This window comes from Manacus vitellinus, unplaced genomic scaffold (assembly GCF_001715985.3).
Source record: "Manacus vitellinus isolate BGI_N305 unplaced genomic scaffold, ASM171598v3 scaffold_58_pilon, whole genome shotgun sequence".
Classification (NCBI taxonomy): Eukaryota; Metazoa; Chordata; class Aves; order Passeriformes; family Pipridae; genus Manacus; species Manacus vitellinus.
Genome location: NW_021940671.1, coordinates 3,167,871 through 3,180,426, shown reverse-complemented (window position 1 = coordinate 3,180,426; position 12,556 = coordinate 3,167,871). Strand labels below are relative to the sequence as shown.

Below are 12,556 nucleotides of genomic sequence, written 5' to 3'. Positions count from 1 at the left end.
ATCGAGTCCAACCTTGCCGTGATTCCCAGCCCATGGCACTGATGCCACATCCAGTCTCAGCTTAAACACCTCCAGGGATGGAGAATCCACCCCTTCCCTGGGCAGCCCATTCCAATGGCTGAGCACCCTCTCTGGAAAGAATTCCTTCCTAATATCCAACCTAAACCTGCCCTGGCACAGCTCAAGATATGACTAAACCCTACATAATTCCCAAATAAATAAAAGCATATATTATGTATACATACATATTATATGTATACATGTTCATATATTATACACACACACATATATAACATAACTGTTGATGTATTTGGGGATGGTGTAGTTTTTAAGTGCAATCCTGTACCAGCCCGGGCTTCGGTAGTTCGGAGCTTTGGAGAATTCAGACATCAACAGTTCTGACAGTGCGGGGGGCTCGGAGTTTCTCAGGAACACAGGTTCAAACCCAACCCCGAGGCCATGGGACAGTAAACAGCCATGGCCCGTTACCCCCTCGGTGCCAGGAGGGTTTCCAGCGTTCCGTGCTGTCAAAGGAAGGGGTTTTGGCTCCTCCCGAGGCACGAGCGTGGCTTTCCATTCCTCTGGGGCAGTCCTGTGCCGCTCGATAAGGTGATTTAGGGACTGAAACCTGCCTTTTCCATTCTGTACGCGGAGAGAGAGACTCTGTTCCCGACATTAGCATATCCCAACCCTCCACACCCAAAATGTGCCTCCTCTTGTTTGAGCTGCGGGTCCTGGGGAAGCAGCACATAAGCGAGCAGCGCTGGGCTCCGGCCTTTGAACACCGCCGATATTAGCGTTTAACAGGCAGCACCGACTCCTTGGAAGCTCGACTTTAAACGTGGCTGTCGAGTAAACTCTCCTTAGATAATCATCTCTGCACGACAGACGTGCTGCTGGGAGGTCTCCTCCTGCAGATCGGCCGGGGAGGGGTGTTAAGTGTTCAGCGCTTGACATGCACTGGAGTTTTATGTTTGCATTTCTAAAGATGTGCCGACTGCTCCTGTAAAGTTGAAATGACAGAGCTCAGACAATTAACAAATTCTTGCTCCTTGACGAAGTTATTTAATCATCCCTTTTCACTCTGCGTCTTGTGGCTGAATGAGATTTGGAATCTGGTACAGGCATACCAGAAATAGCTCAGCGCTTGGTGCTTTTAGCAGCCAAATCCATGAGTAACGACAGCAGATATTTCGGAGGTTTGTGTATCCTTCAGGTGACTAGTTCGTTCCTCTATGCGAGATAATTAGATTTTCTCTTTTTTTAATAGGTTTTTTTTGTTTTAACTCAAAAATAAAATCCCTGCAGTTTGGTACCGAGTGCAGAGTTTTTATTTTGGCACAAAATCTGCGATAGTTTAAGTCAGTCCAGTGGAGGAATTTCACTTGAGTGCGACTGTGAGAGGTTCAGGAGAGTTGTTTAATGTTGTTTAAGTTATGTAAATTGATTTCACACCTTTAATGATTCACTTTGTTTCTTGATTGTCTGCATCTGTGGTTAAGTTTTAAAGGAGCTCGGAGCGGCGGTGGCAAAGAATGATCACGAATTCCTCACCCCTGTACTTGAATATTGAATGCTACAAACAAATGGCTTTGCTTTTATGCTTTTGTGTTGTGGTTTTGTTTTTCTCTTAATTCAAAGTCCGTGTCTGCCGCAAGTAAAGATTAAAGCTACTCGGGCAGTGTAGGTAATAGTTGAAAGAGTTTAATGAAATAAACTCCAGTTGAAAATTAAAGCTGCTGGATAAATGTTTGCATTTCCCTGTTCTGAGCATGTTGACGTTTTATGTTTTTGCAGTGGTGGAAGAAGGATTCTGGGAGAATGGACTTTCCTATGAGTGTAGGACCCTGCTCTTCAAAGCAATTCATAATCTTCTGGAAAGGTAAGAAAAGCTCTAGTGCTCTCAGATATTTCATTCTGATACTTGAAATAATGCAGGGATACCCACAGAGCATTTATGTTACATTGGTCTCAAACCACACTTTTTTAGATATAGAACTTTAGTACAAGAGAGCAGGGTAGAGATGGATCTCATAACTCGTTAACTTTGGTAATTTATTATTAAATTCTGTGCCAAGCAATTAAACACTCATACAAAGAATAATGTTGATATATATTTCTGCTCAGATTTTTACTGGGGAGCTGTTTCAAAAGCAAAATAGAAAAGTTTTTACCTTCCTGAGGTGCTTACAGAGAATAATTTTATCTGACCTTCAGCCCCTTTGAGGTTACATGTCTTGATACATATCTTAAAAGCTCTTAACTCTCCTTTTCCATTCATCCTAGTTACTTGTATGTCACAATTTGATTAAATTTGTGCAGAATATTCGAGGTGAAGCTTAACAGTTCCTGCTTCTGAAAGGCCTAATGTATTCTTTTCTCTTGATCATATATATATATATATATATATTACTTGACTGCAAAGTTATTCTGTGATTAGTTAATACACTTATGGCTTTTTCTTCTTAATCCAGCTATCAACTCTTAAGCTTACTGAAGATTATCTTGTTATTAGGCCTGTAGTGTGTGACGTTGCATCTTGGACTGTAGAGTTTTATTCTTCCTATTTCTGCAGTTCTTCAGGCCATCAAGACCTTCCTGTATTATGTCTTAGTTCTTAGGAATTTGGATATCTCCTCAGAATTAAATTGCATTAGACTAGTCTCAGTTTTTCTGAAGTTCTAATAATAACAATAATACTAAAATATAATGCACCTCTGTGTTACAAAATACAGCACTGGCTGTTTTTTCTTTCAGAAAATAAGCAAATACCTTGATCTTGTCTCGTTCTGTGCCCTGTTTGCTTTGCTGTAGGTTTGTTAGTGATGAGGTTTGTATGATGACTGTCCCCTCAGGGTGTCCCCTGTGTGTCTGCCAGCAGGGCGAGTCTGAGGGGCCATGTCCACAGGTACAAGGATTAGGTGCTGTGTTTCCTATTTTCTATCCCACCAGTCTCTTTAAGGGATTTCTGTAAAAGGTGTAGAGTCCTTAGAGTGAATAAAAGTATAAACATTAAATTCCAAGTCTAGAATGTTCACTAGTTCTTTCATAGCTTTGCAGTATAAAAGGGAAAATTGATTTGATATGTGTTTATTAATGTATAGTACCCAGTTATGTGGACTCCCAGTGGCTGTTTTTATTCTTTGGACCTCCTGTGAATTAAGTTTTTGGTTGTTTTATTTTAAATAACCTCACTGAAATCAGCTGGCAGCAGAACTGTTCTGTTTTTCTCAGCATCAGCTGGTAACTCACCTCAGGTGTTTGCTGAGAGCCTCAGCTCATGTCCTGATAACCTGATGTGATCCCTGTCATGATGAGCTGATACAAATCCTGTCACGATAACCTGAGATGATTCATGTCATGATAAGTGGATTTTTGCCACAATAAACTGATACAACTCATGCCACAGTCCCAGCCCCTCGCCCTTGGACGTGAGCGTCCCACTGCTCTCCTGATGACATTTTTTACAGTATCATGGCTGAACTTACTTCAGGTTATTCCCTTTTTATCTCTCTTTGTTTGTTTATTTGTTTGTTATACCAAATCTGAAGTTAACATTAAAGTTATTATTTTAAATAATAGCAATATGCGTGCGGGCCTTACTAAAAAACAAATTAACGCTGTAAAGACCCATCCTCTCCTGTGTTTTTAGGAGAAGCTCAATTAATAAAGCAGAAGGCTGGAATTCTGTTTTGAGGCAGTAACAGGGCTGAGGTTTTGGGGGGGTTTGGGGTTGTTTTGGGGGGGGTTGGGTGTTTTGGGGGGGTTTTGGGGTTGTTTTGGGGGGTTGGGGTTTTTTGGGGGGTTTTTGGGGTTGTTCTTGGGGGGGTTTGAGGTTGTTTGGGGGGGGGTTGGGGATTTTTGGGGGGTTTGGGGTGTTGTTTTGGCGGGGTTTTGGAGGTTGTTTTGGGATGCTCGAGGCCTGTGGCGGGAAGGAAATGGCGGGAGGATAAGCCGTGAGGGGGAGCTGCCCCTCATGAAGGAGCCGTGAGGGACCTGAGGGGACAACGCGAGGCAGGGAGGAAGGAGAAGCTTCTGCTTTAACTTAACCCTGGGAAATGTGAGTAAAAGAAGGTTTGCACAACTGTTTGTGTTATTTTCCCCCCCTCAGTACCCACTTTAGTTATCCGGTTATGTTAATTGGCAATATGGAAAACGTTAAAAGAGCTGAGGGAACAGTACTCAAAATATTACGGTGCTGTTTCATAATAATTAGTGTGCCCTTGTTGGGTCATTTGTTTTGTTGTTTTTTTTTTCATGGAAAAACCAGAAATACAAGAGGTCAAGCCCCAGTGAAGTGCTGGGACAGCTGCAGTGCTGCGGGAGGAGCGTTTCATCTCCCTATTTCAGATCATTAAATAGCTGCTTTCCATGACCTGGTTTTTGGGTGATTTTTTTTTTTTCTTTACACAAGTCCATTGTTGCAGCTGACTGTGAAAGGATAGTTACCTTTAGTGCTTAGGCAGCAAAAATAACCCGGTGCTGTCATTACCTGCTCGCCAGGCCGAATCCCAGAGCCGTGCTGCTGCAGTCAGGGCTCCCGTTTTATATGGGATTATTCCTTAAATAACCCCTGACGTAGTTTAGCGTGGAGGGTTGACTGATTTTTAAGGCCAAATCTACCCATGAAGACTTTTTTTTCCCTGGGAAAGCAGCATTAGTTTGAGGCAGTTAAACCTGCTGTGGTGAGACACAGCGATGTGGCCCTGGAAGTGAGTGTGTGAGGGGGGAGAGTTTATTACAGTTTTTGCTACTACAGATTATTTTCTTTAGGGATCTGATGTAAACTTCACAGGCTTCCTTTTGTTTGTATAAAACACGCTGGCACTGACAGACACTCTGATAGCAAATATTTCCTAGGGAAACAGTTACTGAAGCTCTTTTTTCTTTTTTTTTTTACTCTCTACCAACGTCTCTCTGCTGGCTCAGCTTTCATGTTCAGTTTAAGATATTGGTATATTCGGCTGAACTGGATTCTTTTTGCTTTAATTGAGAACGTGCTGTAAGAATTTTCTTCAGTTTTAACTTTGGAAAACCCTGCCAAGTTTATACAGAAGGATCCAGGAGCATATTAGTATCTACATTATCAGTCATCCATTTCCTCTCTGTGTCTTCTAGGTGTGCTTTTGAAGTATATATCACACAGTTTTTCTAAACTTTGAAGAAAGTACTTTCCCAGAACGTTTAATGGGATTTTTGATTTTTTTTTTCCCTTTGTTTTGGCCAGTCTCTAGCAACTGCTATAGGAACAAACTATTGGAAAACTTTGAAAAGCGGAAAAATACAGTTCTTTCTTTTAAACAAAAAAAAATACTGAATAGATGTGAAATGTGTGGGTAAAGCTTGTATATTGCTTGTCTGTTAACCAGTAGCAACAAATGACCAATTTTTCAGAATTTTTGAAGCATATTAGTTAGTACCTGACTGAAAAATATTCCTTAGTAATGAATTCCTGGATGTGATCCCTCGGGCACCACGTTCCACTGCATGTTTAATGTGTGGAGCACACTTAGTGCTGGCATATTGCTGGCATGATTCATCTGCTGAGGTGGACTTAAGAAAGGCATCAGGCACTTCCTAACTTGTCAATTTAAATTGGTTATTGATCACTTTGAATCCTCTCCTGTGGGTATTTTTTTAGAGCCACAGGATATGTAGTTTCTGTAAGGAAAGTGTGAAGTTTTAAAGGGATCACAGAAAATGGTGACTTATCGCTCTGGTTCGGTGATGTGGGAGGGTATTTGTTGGAAGAAGGTTTTCTGACAGAGGGAACAGTAATTATGGAAGTTTCAGCACCTGAAATCGTGCTGTGGATCCTGTGAAGGAAAAATGGTTCATTGTTAATGTTTGCTTAATGCAATTTCCTGTCATTCCTATACTGTATTACACCACTGACATGCCAGAAATACAGGAGTGCATGTTCTTTATCGTGGAGTCTGAGAGGAATAGAAAAGAATCAGTACTAATGAATGGCCTTTGTTCAGGAAGAGGAGTGTGAAAAATAGGATGATGGATCATTCAGCAGAAAAAGCAGCACCGAGCAGAAAAGGTTGTGGCAGAGATGAGGGGAGAATCCAGATGTGAAGTTCAGCATCAGTGATGGGACAGGGATTCTCTGTGACTTCTGTGGGAAAACAGGAAGTGGCAAAGTTCTGTGAAACCCCAAAAATACCAAGTTGATTTTGATATGATGGAAATTCGGTTGTCTAATCCCTTAGATTCACTGTCTTCAGAGACTGCTTTTAATGACACCTCAAGATGTAACCAGTAATTGCTGCTGTAATTGTTTTCTAGATGCCTGATGGATAAAAACTTCGTGAGAATTGGAAAATGGTTCATCAGACCCTATGACAAGGATGAGAAGCCTGTTAACAAAAGGTAAGGAGATCTCTGTGTCAGGTCCTGCTCGTGTCTGTGTTTTATCTTGCATGATGGTAATTTGATGCTGCATTTTGGTGGTAATTTTTCCACTTCTTTTACTGTGTAACAAGTAAAATCACAGACACTGTGTGTTCCCATCAGTCACACATAGAAAGCAATTAAGTAGGTTTTCAGCCCTTGTTATGATAATTTAAGATGCGAGGGCGAGGTTGGTATTTATCCATTAACTCCACAGAAATGTCACATTTATTAATATCTTTTGAGCAGCATCTGCCTGTTTCTCTCATTATACAACAGAACTGCAGGTAGTTGTAACGAATTATTTGAATTTCTGGGGCACTAAACCCCAACCTGGCATTTTAAGCAGTAAAATAAGTAGTCCGTAGATTCACTGATTTATTTCCTTTAGAGATGCCAGCCTTGATACACAGCTTCCAGTGCTCAGGCAGCTGCCAAATCAGACCTATAGGAGCAATTAATGCCCTTCTCCCACAGGCACAGAGCCATGGAACAGGGATATCTGGCTCCACGCTCGCTGCCGTTTCCTCTCCCAGCTCTAAAGGTTACAGTGTTCTCAGATCTTCTGGTACTTGCATTTATAGTCATCCGCTAAACAAGGTCTGTCAAAAATAATCTGAGTTAAGCCGAAACACAGATTTTCTAACGGGAATCATTTTGACAGAACTGGGTTAGGAAGTGACTAAACAGGCAGCTATGCTGGGAGATTTGAAGGTAATGAGCAGTGGAGATGAAGTGGGGTGGCAACTTCTCCATCCAGCCCGGCTGCAGTCACAGCAATGTGTCTGGTGGCAGTGGAGGTTCTGCACATCACACGTGATTTTCCCTCTGCTCTGTTTAACTACAGAAGCGTTACAGTGCAGTGCTACAATCCATTGGCTCGGTAACAGATCTTGTGTAAACCAGGTGCTTGGAAGCAGCAGTTGTTTTTGAGGGAATGCAGTAATTACACAGGGATCTGCCTCCTTTCTCCAACCAGAAAGCGTTAACTTAGCAGGGGGTCGCCTCTTGTTTTGCTGTTTGCTTTGTGGCTGACGCTGTGTGTGTGTAACCTCTGATTTCACACTGATCTAATGGCAAGGAGCCATGCAAAGGGCCAGGTTTCTTTGTACCTTCCCCTGTCCTGGCTGTGCGTAACCACCTTCCTCCCTCGTGTTTTCCCTGCCACTTTCCTGACCACACCAACATCGAGCTTAATTTTCTGGAACATTAATTCCCCTAAGTGACGTAAGAAGTGGTCACTTCCAGCCTGTGGAACGGGGAGGCAGTTCCTCTCAGCTAAAGCTGTTTGTTTTACCCACGTCACTGCAGCCTGAGCGCTCAGATTAAATGTACTTGTGAGTCTCCTCCTCTCTGTTCCTGCCGGTATCAATTTAAGAAACGAGGCACGTGATGCAGGAGATGATGTCTGTCCAAAACAGCAGCAGCACTGGCATGGAGGGGATCGTGTCCTTAGAATTCTGGCAGATTAGGAGGTCCTGTGTCTGATTTACGTGTGTGTGACACCAAATTGCTCACCCAGGATCTGCAGGGCATGATTGCATTTGTAAGTGGATGTTCAGTAGGCACAGAAATATATCTGGTCTGCAAGATGTTACAAAACCTGAGTTCGTGTTAAACTCAGTCTGTGTCTGAAACATTCCATGTATAAAACCAGCCTTGAGGATTTTAGGGTTGAAGGGTAGACTCTTGATCTGAAGAAGATAATGTTTGTTTGGTTTCTCTGTTTTTTTTTCATGAAGTCCTTGTCGCTGTAGATCCTCTGGATATGCACCATTTCAAAAACACTTATTCAGCAATCATAACTATGGCCTAATTTGAAATAGGCTGTGTGTTGTTTCAGGTTGTTAACTTTTCTGCTATAAATATATCATTGGAATTAACTAATCTTGCTGGAATATGGTAGTCCAGACTGCAAAAGTGGACAGTAGAGTCACCTGCAGGCAGCAGCAGCAAGTAGTGGGAGGCTTTGGGGACTAATCTGTCCAGACACCTTTTATTTAATCTTTTAAGCTTTCTTTCTCAGTACAGCACAAAAAGCTATCTTCACACAAATTGATTCCTGCTAATTCCAGATAAATTCTTTGTGAAACTCCTGCTCTAAGCAGCCACTTGTTCCAGACAAAGCAAGCAGGAGCAGTGGCAGGAAGAAGGGGCCAGCTGAGAGTGTGTAGGTGCTTCAGCACTGTGGGTAATGCCTTCATAACCAAAAAAAGTGGTATAAAAAAAATACTATTCATAGTTGTGCTAATATATCAAACACTAGAAATAAGCTGCATGTGTGTCCAGTGGTCAGGCTGAAGGGTGGGGGCAGGTAATGCCTGTTGAAAATGCCCTGAGTGTGGAAAGAGATAGATCCACATGGATATGTACCCCCTGGAATGGTGAAAAGCAGCAGGTTTGATTCTGGCAAAGAAACAGAACTATTAGAACGAAGAACTGTGCTTCTGTACTTGTGGCAGAGTTAGTCCTCTCAAATGTCCAACATCAGAGGCACTGGCTTCATTTCAGGAGCACACTGAGGAGTCTGGGCCTGGGTGTCAGTGAACAGGGAAGGATTAAACCCCACAGGAGTAAATTCAGGGAGTGAATCCCTTCAGGGCCGTGGGTTCTGTGAGTGGCACTGGAGGGCAGGGCAGCAGGTCTGTGATTTCAGGGTGAAGTCAGGGGGGAAGTGGAACCTGGCAGTGGCCCTGACCTACTTCTGGGATGGGAGAGGAGCCTCAGAACCCAGAGGGCCTGGCCTGCCTTCCCGGGGTCTGTCTGCAGGATGAGGGAGGGGACAGCACAGGGAGTTCCAGGCAGATCCCTCTCTGGTTGTGTTTTGTTTTCTTTACAGGGCAGACCAGACCCTTTTGACAGGAAATGTAGTGCAGAACTTGTGGGTTTTCTTTCCCGAGTATCTTTAATATCATGTGTCACTTCCTAAACAACTCTGCATGTTTTATGGTCTGTGCTACAGCAGTGTGTGTCTAAATAACTTCCACACTACCAAGGGAAAATGGCAAACTTGATTATTTTTCTACACAGCTTCCCAAAGGAAATCTTTAAGTTTGGAGTTCACGGAAGTTGTCTGATCCGAGGCATTGATAGTGCCTTCCACTGTGGGGTGAAAATTCTTCCTCACAGTCTATTCAGAATCCCTGTCCAAGTTTTGTACAAGGTTTTTTTGTTTGTTTGTTTGGGGAAAGCACCACAATAAAATGTTAAAACATCTTACTGAAAAAAAAATTATGATCACCTTATGGGAGAGTATTTGCTAATGACTTCTGTGATTGTTTTCTTGGTGTGTAGGAAATTGTGGGGAAAATCAGTTTGGCTCAGTATAGTTCAACAGAGTTCAAACTCCATGAGCAATTTAAAATGATTTAAGCTGTTTTCAATTTAATTAAATGCAAAGAGCACCTGAAAAAATAACTGTTGCTTTTCGTGGCTTGGCTAATTTATGGGTCATCCCCTCTTCCAAAAGAAAAGGTTCCATCAGCTGCTCCAGGGGCAATTCTTGTTCAGAATCCCACGGGGAGCTTTGCTCCTGGCACATGGCAGGGCACAGATAATTCCTTTTGGCAAACAGTGTGTAGGTGTTCCATTAAATGATGACATGGTGAAACAAGTTGAAGTGATCTGTTTGGTTTTTTTATTAAGATTTGAATTCCTCAGCTGAGAAATGGTCACTGAGTGTGCACACAGAGGGTGGTGCAGAGAGGTTTTTATTTCCTCCACTTGGAGAAAAAGAAGTCACGTAAATGATTTTGATTCTGCACGTTTGTGTACTTCTATTTTACCATGGTTTTTAAAAAAATCAGTAATGTGGTCGTATACATTGCTTGAAAATGGTGCACAGTGATGCTGTAGAAATAAATATTTACAGTGTTGCCAGCAGCATTATAAATGAGGAAAGACCAGGGAGGAAAATAATAAAAATCAATCTGACTTAATTTGAAATAATGGGTTCTTATTCTTGACTTGTCAAAATAAATGTGATGGAAATACTGAGTAATAAGAAATATTCTGTATTTTCCAATAATTCTTCCTACCCCTGTAAAAATAAGCTTTTCTATTTCAGTTTAAGAGGCTTAGTTCCCAGAGAAATATTTTCATATTTTTGAGGTTTAAGTTCTGAAATGTTCTGTTCATCTTTGCTGAGTTTCTTCTGAGGATTACTTATGGTTTCAGTAAAGCCAACACACCAAGCTGCTGTGTTACATCTGTGGTTGGTTGGTGTTATTTTAATTGGTAATCCTGTGTGTGCTAAAGCTGAATTAACTCTTACCTTCTCTGAAATCTTGGGTGGTGAACCCACTGGAATATGGTCTGTGTTTGTATTTTAGCAGAAGGAATAGTATTGAAATACAGATTGTAAAATAAGTGTTTTTTCATATGCATTTTCCAGCAAAAGCTGAAAATATATCAAGGTGATATCAAAGTGTCCTGATTATGTTCAGTTATTTTAAAGTACTTTAATATAATTTTATTCAAGTATAATAATCTATTATCATTAATCAATATAATGTGGGTTTCTGTTTTATAGAAAAACCAGCAAAACATTATTAACAACTATGGGTTACCTAAAGTTGCTGTTAAGGTGGTTTGGGAAAAGGCTATTCAAGCATTACCATTTTAATGTTATATGTATACTGTTGTTATATATGCTGCTGGTAGTCTTGGATTATTTTGATTGTCTGTGCCATATTCCAAGAATCTCGTATATAAAAACCTTGATGGAAAACATTAGCAAAAAAACTGTGCAGGAGAAAAAGCATTTTGGGCTGAAAATAGTAACGTTCCTGTGCTTTATCACCAAAGCAACTGTCTAGATAAGCTATAAATTAAGGGGTATTTGGTACTCAATTGTCTTTTTATTGGTTTTTTTTATGTAGTAATGAAAGTAATAAAGCAGCATTTTGTCAGAGCTGGTGAGCCCTGTCAGGGAGCAGCCTGGCAATGCCCCAGGTTGCAGTGCCCCTGCACAGCTGTGCTTTGGGACACCAGTGGGGTTGGAGGGGGGTTTGTGCAGCCCCTCGGTGATGGGGCCCTGATCCTGCAGCTCCCACCCAGGCCTGCCCTTCCCTCTGCCTTCCCGGGGGAAAGGCATTACAGAGGCAGCAGCAAAGCCACCCCAGGCACTGATTCTTCGGATTCCTTGACCCTTGGCCATCAGGATAAAGTCCTGGGAACAATAGCAGGGCTCCCTGCATGGGGTGGGGTGTCACTGGAGCCCTGCTCCTCTGGGCTGTGTCCCCAGTCAGCTGGTTCAGGAGGTGTGCAGTGTCTCATCCAGCTGTTTGCTGGGAGCATCACCCGGGCCAGGCAGCCCAGATAAAGCCCTGGGGTGCTGGGGAGGTGCTGGGGAGGTGCTGGGGGTCCTTCAGCCCATCAGAGGGGGGGTTTGGGTGATAGGAGTGAGTCAGGAATTGCTTCTCCCCCAGCACTGATAACAGAGGGGCTGTTCCTGCAGGGACCTCCTGGCTGGGTGCAGCAGTACCCCAGTGCTGTTGGCACGAGTGGGGGTGGCATTTGCACTGCCTGTGTGTCCCTGGCAGACCCTGGGACCCTCATTCCATGCAGGAATTCCCAGCGTGGGCAGGGTTGGCACTCACAGCGTGACCTGGCTGGCAGTTTGTCCCCGGGGTGTTTGTGATCCCTGGGTGTTTGTGTCCCCTGGAGTCCCAGCACAGGGCACTGCTGACCAACTGTAGCAGTACGTTCGGATACATGTCCGGAATAAAGACAAGTGCCAAAAATACTCAAACACACAAAATATCTTTTATTACAGTGAGAATAATAATACTAGTAATAAACTTAGCAAGAGGGATTAAAAACTAAAAAGAAAAAAAAGGATACAAAGTAACTATCTTATCGGGTGGCATTAAAACAAATACTACGAACAGCATTTAATACAGTATTAACTAGTGAAAAAGGGATACCAAAAAAGGATCTTAACACAATATTATGGATAACACGATATTGGTTAGTAAAAAGGGAAACTAAAGGAAAAATACTACAAACATAAACGGGGAATTAAAGGAACACAAAAAGGATATTTAAAAGTTTGTTCTCTCAGTTGCTTCCTATCAAAAACTGTGCTTACCCACACAGACAGGCCAGGGCTGTCAGGATCTGCAGCAGCTGGTCGGTACCCATGCTTAGCGGGCGT

At 42.4% G+C, this 12,556-nt stretch overlaps 1 protein-coding gene across 1 annotated transcript in view; it reads left to right on the top strand.

Moving 5' to 3' along the window:
* Window positions 1–1,772: 1,772 nt before the first annotated feature.
* The window catches only part of MED13L (mediator complex subunit 13L), a 92,897-nt gene continuing 82,113 nt past the window's right edge, over window positions 1,773–12,556 (top strand). Inside the window, 2 exon segments of the mRNA XM_029963293.1 lie at window positions 1,773–1,882; window positions 6,295–6,378. Coding sequence (XP_029819153.1) covers window positions 1,773–1,882; window positions 6,295–6,378 — 194 coding nt within the window.